The sequence below is a fragment of the Aegilops tauschii genome, chromosome 1, assembly GCF_002575655.3.
Source record: "Aegilops tauschii subsp. strangulata cultivar AL8/78 chromosome 1, Aet v6.0, whole genome shotgun sequence".
Lineage (NCBI taxonomy): Eukaryota > Viridiplantae > Streptophyta > Magnoliopsida > Poales > Poaceae > Aegilops > Aegilops tauschii.
This window is the reverse complement of record NC_053035.3, coordinates 11,996,343-12,002,142: the sequence shown is the minus strand read 5'-3', so window position 1 is coordinate 12,002,142 and position 5,800 is coordinate 11,996,343. Positions and strand designations below refer to the sequence as shown.

The 5,800-nt window shown below is 46.2% G+C and overlaps 1 protein-coding gene across 2 annotated transcripts; it reads left to right on the top strand.

Moving 5' to 3' along the window:
* The first annotated feature begins 615 nt into the window (after positions 1-615).
* On the top strand, positions 616-5,592 carry LOC109741986 (uncharacterized). Of its 2 annotated transcripts, none has more exons than XM_020301076.4 (14): positions 616-1,257; positions 2,383-2,530; positions 2,637-2,745; positions 2,837-2,980; positions 3,182-3,286; positions 3,672-3,755; positions 3,894-4,009; positions 4,101-4,202; positions 4,284-4,397; positions 4,490-4,546; positions 4,663-4,729; positions 4,813-4,866; positions 4,948-5,022; positions 5,111-5,592. In XM_020301076.4, the coding sequence occupies exons 2-14, from the start codon at positions 2,502-2,504 to the stop codon at positions 5,258-5,260; spliced, it is 1,206 nt and encodes a 401-aa protein (XP_020156665.1). In that variant the 5' UTR covers positions 616-1,257; positions 2,383-2,501; the 3' UTR covers positions 5,261-5,592. The 2 variants fall into 2 exon arrangements, with proteins under 2 accessions (XP_020156665.1, XP_020156666.1); XM_020301077.4 differs by having other exon boundaries at positions 631-1,261.
* Positions 5,593-5,800: the final 208 nt, after the last annotated feature.

The following is a 5,800-nucleotide window of genomic DNA, read 5'->3' as shown; positions in this document are numbered from 1 at the left end:
TAATGACACTCAGATACTTCCTTCCCATTCATTCGTTGCATGCTTGTGGCGTATTAATGATCCCGGTTAATGAAAAAAAAGGTTGAATTGAAAAGCAGTCATTAGATTTTATCTTGGTGCCTGTAATATGAGTTTGTGGCCTTGTATCTGTTTCCTTTATTGTTTCTCACATATATACGCTCGTTTGTCCGAATATATGGACATCTTGTTGCCTTGTTGCGCGGGTGCTGGACATCAGCAGTGGAGGAACTGGGACCCCGAGCAATGTGAGGAAAACGACGGTGCTTGAGAGGAAGGCGGGTCCGTCCGCCTTCCCTGATAACGGGGGAGGCGGTCATTTTCACATAGTCAAACGCGTTTGAAAGCATACTTGTGGTATAATTCAAACATGAAGAGTCTGCGCACGTACTCTACATGTTTTGCTTTGACCACTGGAATACGTACGGTGCTGCCGTGTAGACGAGGGAGAACGGAAATCCAGGAGTAATGCAAGTATACCGAGGTCTTTTTGATTAAATGTCTCTAAATCTTGTGCAAAAACATGAAAATCTTGGTGGGAGACGTGCGCATGGCAGCTTGGTAGGTGGCTGCCATTTTCTCCTGTCCGTCTGTCGCGGGAGGAGACAGACACAGACAGAGCGAGGGACAGCGCACAGCTCGGACGGCGGTTGGCGCGCGTCACGTGGCCCTACCCCCGCGCGCGCGCCCATTCGTCCACGCATCCCGGCCGTGCGCTGCCGGATCGGCCGCCGCGCGCGCGTGGACCGCACCGCAACCGGCGTCGCGTCCACGTCCACGTCCACGACGTCGTCGCCTCACCCCGCCCGGAGTGGGAGGGGAGGGAACAGTGAAACTTCCTTTCCTCTGCTTCGCTTTCCCCTGCTTGGCTTGGGCTTGGGTTGTTCTGTTTGTGCGGTTGGTTGGACTCCCCCTCTCCCTCTCGCCGTCGCACGCCGTTGCCGCGCCCCACGACTTCCGCCCCCTCCACCCACCTCCCCCTACATATACGCGCCGGCCACAACCTCGTGCCGCACCGCCCTACTTTCCTAGCCGCTCTGCCCGCCGCCCGCCGCGCACCTGCTTGCTTTCTTGGTTGGTGGGATTCGGCCGGCCCGGGTTCCGCCGCCGCTCGGCTCGATCTTGTACTGCGTCGCCGGCGGCCCTGTCTCCCCTGCCCGGCTCAGCGGCCGCGCCGGAGGCGAGGGGGATCGGCTACCTCCCCAGCAATCCAGCTTCCTCCTCCGCCTCTGATTCCAGGTAGGTGCGCACACAGGTTCCTCTCTTTCCCCAACCCTTTTGGAGTAGGAAAAAAATGCTTTTTCTTCTTCTTCTTCTTCTTCTTCTTCTTCTTCTTCTTCTTCTTCTGGAAGCATGCTTTTAGGTAGGTAGGTGCGATTGGTTGGATTTGGGGATTGGATTTCAGCAGATGGGGACCTGTATGGATTGCTACTACTAATTGGCTGTTCAATCAATATATTTATCACCATCTAGTATTGTTTGTTTAAGAAAAGATTTAGTAGTTTATAGTTTAGGAGTTGAATCCTCCCCGTAAGCATGCCTGGACATTCAACGCTCAAGTCTTAGTTAATCAGCTGATTTGGTCGGTCAGCAGCAGGAGTAATCAATCCCCGTGCTTAATTAGAGCCAGGTCTCTCAAGTTGACTGCAGGCTAAATTTAAACTGCTGTTACTGCTTGTTGTGATGTTCGATCGATACTTCTGAGGTTGAGCAATTGCAGGCTGTCAGCGTCTTGTGGGTCACTACAATGTGTTCTGGTTGGTCATTAGTTCATCATGCATAAGTCAGAGAGAGGCAGGTTTCTCAAGTTAGCTCCACGCAAAATTACCACCACTACTACTACGATGACTTATTAGCCTTCCATTCATCGCGAAATATCGTGTTGTTCAATGCTTTTGAGGTTGAACAATTTCAAAATGTCAGCGTCTTGGGGGGCATTAGAATATGTTCTGGTTGTCAATCTTGAAAAAAAAAAGAATTTGTTCTGGTTGTCAATCTCAAAAAAAGAAAAGAATATGTTCTGGTTGGTCACTTGTTCATCATGCATAAGTCAGAGAGGCAGGTTTCTCAACTTAGCCGCAGGCAAAAAATTTAAACTACCACTTACCACTTGTTAGCCGTCCATTCATCATGAAAACATTGCATTGTTTGATGCTTTTGAGGTGTTGAACCATATTACAATTGCAAACTCTCAGCGTCTTGTGGGTCATTAGAATATGTTCTGGTTGTCAATCTCGAAAAAAGAAAAGAATATGTTCTGGTTGGTCATTACTTCATCATGCACAGGTCATGCAAATATGCAATGTCACTTGCTTGTACTTCTCGGGGACCCTCACCATGGGCTTGCCATTGCGTTTCCTACAGGCTTTCATTTTGTTCTGCGTATGGTGCGGCGCAACTCCATCAGCATGATCTCTGGACGATGAGTAGCAGTCCTCGCTCGCAACTGTCCACCCCCTGTGGTTGCGTTCTTGTACTGGATCATGGCGAAATTCCCAGCTGTCAGTCGCAGGTGTGTACCTTTTTCACGCTCCACTTCTGATTCCAATTGGCTGTACGCTTCCCCTGCAGTTAATATTTCCCCATTTGCTCTTTGTGTGGCATGTCAATGCTCGCAGCGTGTTTAGATTTACGAATGAAACCATGAGGATCGTTATGGTAACGGTTATCGGAGTGGTCCTTGGCTTCTTCATCGGAATTTCATTCCCGTCGGTGAGCATAACGAAGGTAATAATGATGATTTTTTTTATCAGTGAAATAACCACATTGTTTTGGTTCATCGGAACAGAGTAACTTATTTGTGTTTGGAATGTGCCAGCTACACTTCCCATCCAGCTTTGTTTCGTACATAGAGGAGAGGAACTCTGGGCTCACGACCCAAGCCTTACTTAATCATGCCTGGAATTCTGTCAGAAATGCAAGGGAGAACACTTCCGAACCAAATACAAACACTACTTTAAAGGTTTTGTTCTATGACTTGTTAATTTTGACAGAGTGACAGATTAGTAAAGTATTTGATATGGTGTCCATTTGGCAAAACATTCTGCTTGAATAATCAGTGTGCATAGATTAACCATTTACATTGATTACATCCATTCCTGATCAATGTTCACCTCTACTAGATTTTGTTCACTAAAACAAAGTATTTGCTTATGAATCATAGATTTATGTCCCGACAAACCCCAGGGGTGCAGAGAGGCTAGCGCCAGGCATTGTTGTGCCAGATACCGACTTCCATCTGCGCAGGTTGTGGGGAGACCCAAGTGAGGTACTTCTTCTTGTGCAGAATACTCACATCACCCAACTGCTATTCAGTTCAATGGAACTATTTTATAACTGAACATCTTGAGAAATGTCTTGAATTCCTATCTCTTTGTCAAATATTCAGATTTACAAGCATGTGTGCCTTATCTTTAAGCTAGTTCTTTCTTTAAGATCAAAACGTTATGCATTGTTGAGATTGAAATTGATGTTATACTTTGTGGCTCTTCATGTTCATCTCCATTGTTATTAAGTTAGAAACTTAGTACCTCACAACCAGTGCTCACAACTCACATGTTATGTCTTGAACCAATTCAAATCAGAAGTCCTAAATTTTCTGCCCTTCTACCGTCTGGTTCTTGGAGTGCTGACATTTGATCTCAAATATGCAGGACCTGCCATTCAAACCAAAGTACCTTGTGACTTTCACTGTTGGATATGCACAGAAAGAAAATATAAACAGAGCAGTGAAGAAGGTAATGCTGTTGGCAACTTTATTGAGCAGAACAACCAAAATTTTAACACTACGCAGTTTCGGCAGAAACTGAATTTTCTTATGTATGCATGCCGTTCCACTTGATTACCATTCTGATTGTTTTTTTCCCTTGTTGCAGTTTTCTGACAATTTCGCTATCCTGTTATTCCACTATGATGGTCGTGTGACCGAATGGGACGAATTTGAGTGGTCAAAGCGAGCCATCCATATCAGTGTCAGCAAACAAACTAAATGGTGCGCACTGTGCTGTAATGTGCTGGCTGTTCCTCTGATTGTAATTTGAAATCAATCTTCTTCTAACGCTTCTTTATGCACGTACCTCTAGGTGGTATGCCAAAAGATTCTTGCACCCTGATATTGTGGCAGCTTACGAGTACATATTCATCTGGGATGAAGACCTTGGGGTGGATCATTTCAACGCAGAGGAGTATGCTTCCACTCTTCAGTTCTCCAGACAATTTTTTCTTGATATGAGAACTGACATATGCATATTGGTGTTGGATTACAGGTACATCAAACTTGTTAAGAAAAATGGTCTGGATATCTCCCAGCCCGGCTTAGAACCTGACCGAGGACTAACTTGGCAGATGACCAAAAGAAGAGGTGACCGAGAGGTCCACAAGTGAGTGGTGCAGTTACAATCTGAAAGAAAGCAAAGAAATAAATTTCTTGTTCTGTTGTAGTAACTTCAGCTGGCAAATTCTGTTGTTGCAGGGAGACGGAGGAAAGGCCAGGCTGGTGTGCTGACCCTCATCTTCCACCTTGTGCTGCGTATGTGCTTATTATCCTCTTTGCTGAGTTCTATCCACATCTATACTATTACTGAGAGATCTAACTGACGCGCCTCTGTTGCTGATTACTTTGATCTATGTTTTGCTGTAAAACAGGTTTGTTGAAATAATGGCTCCAGTCTTCTCAAGGGAGGCATGGCGATGCGTATGGCATATGATTCAGGTCAGTATATGTTACCAACTAGTGCCTGCCGTCCTATATGGACTTGCTCCGTCTTTACTCATTGGTGCCTCTCCTGAATGCAGAATGATTTGGTTCATGGATGGGGCCTCGACTTCGCCCTCAGGAAGTGCGTAGAGGTATATTTACCTCTCTTTAAATTCGTCGTGAAATTTCAGCAGCATATATCTTTACTGAACTGTTTTGGTCCTCGTTCCCAGCCTGCTCATGAGAAGATCGGAGTCGTCGATTCCCAGTGGATCGTTCACCAGGTGGTTCCTTCTCTCGGGAACCAGGTAATTATTCATTACAGATACTTCGCGATATCAGGTACCATGGCATTGAGGCCAATCTGCTGATTTGTATGAGTGTTGAATCTGGCAGGGCAAGGCGGAGGGCGGGAAGCCAGCGTGGGAAGGGGTGAGGGCACGGTGCCGGAAGGAGTGGGGCATGTTCCAGACGAGGTTGGCGGATGCCGAGAAGGCCTACTACAAGATGATGGGCATCACCCCTCCAAACTCCACACTTGTCTAGCTTAGCTGATGGCTCGTCTCGGTCCTCCTCGTCTCCATGTTTTCTCTCGGTGGATGACATGACAAGCCCTGACTCCTCTACTCGGATGATGGAGATGATGATGACGATGACGATGACGACGATGATGAATGTATAGGTTTTAGATGCATGTAGAGTACATGATGGTGTTATGTATGAACCAACATTACAGTGCAGTTGTCGACTCATGGTCCTTTCTGACTGTCAATCTCATGAGAGAATTGGCTCGAGAATTTCGAGAAACCTTGTCTTTTTCAGATTGTACCTGCATATATGATCCTATATATAATACCACTGAACCAGATTGCATGATAGTAATGAGCACCAGCTAGTCAGGGGTGGTGCATCCCCTCTTCCTTGGCCTTACCTCTGTGCCAGATTGTCTATGGAAGTTGTTTTTTTTTTGGTCTGGTGAATGATAGTACAGTACATTACAGGTGAATCAGAATAGCTCACCATTGCCAGGCAGTCGGCGGCGATGAGTTCATCATCTCCATCGCAAACCTGAAGACAACACCTTCT

What these genes read in the sequence shown, in the direction of transcription:
- LOC109741986 (XM_020301076.4), top strand. Translation starts at nt 2,502, where the DNA reads ATGGCGAAATTCCCAGCTGTCAGTCGCAG. An exon ending in ATACAAACACTACTTTAAAG is followed by an intron (nt 2,981 to 3,181) that starts GTTTTGTTCTAT and finishes TATGAATCATAG; the next exon opens with ATTTATGTCCCGACAAACCC. An exon ending in CATCTTCCACCTTGTGCTGC is followed by an intron (nt 4,547 to 4,662) that starts GTATGTGCTTAT and finishes GCTGTAAAACAG; the next exon opens with GTTTGTTGAAATAATGGCTC.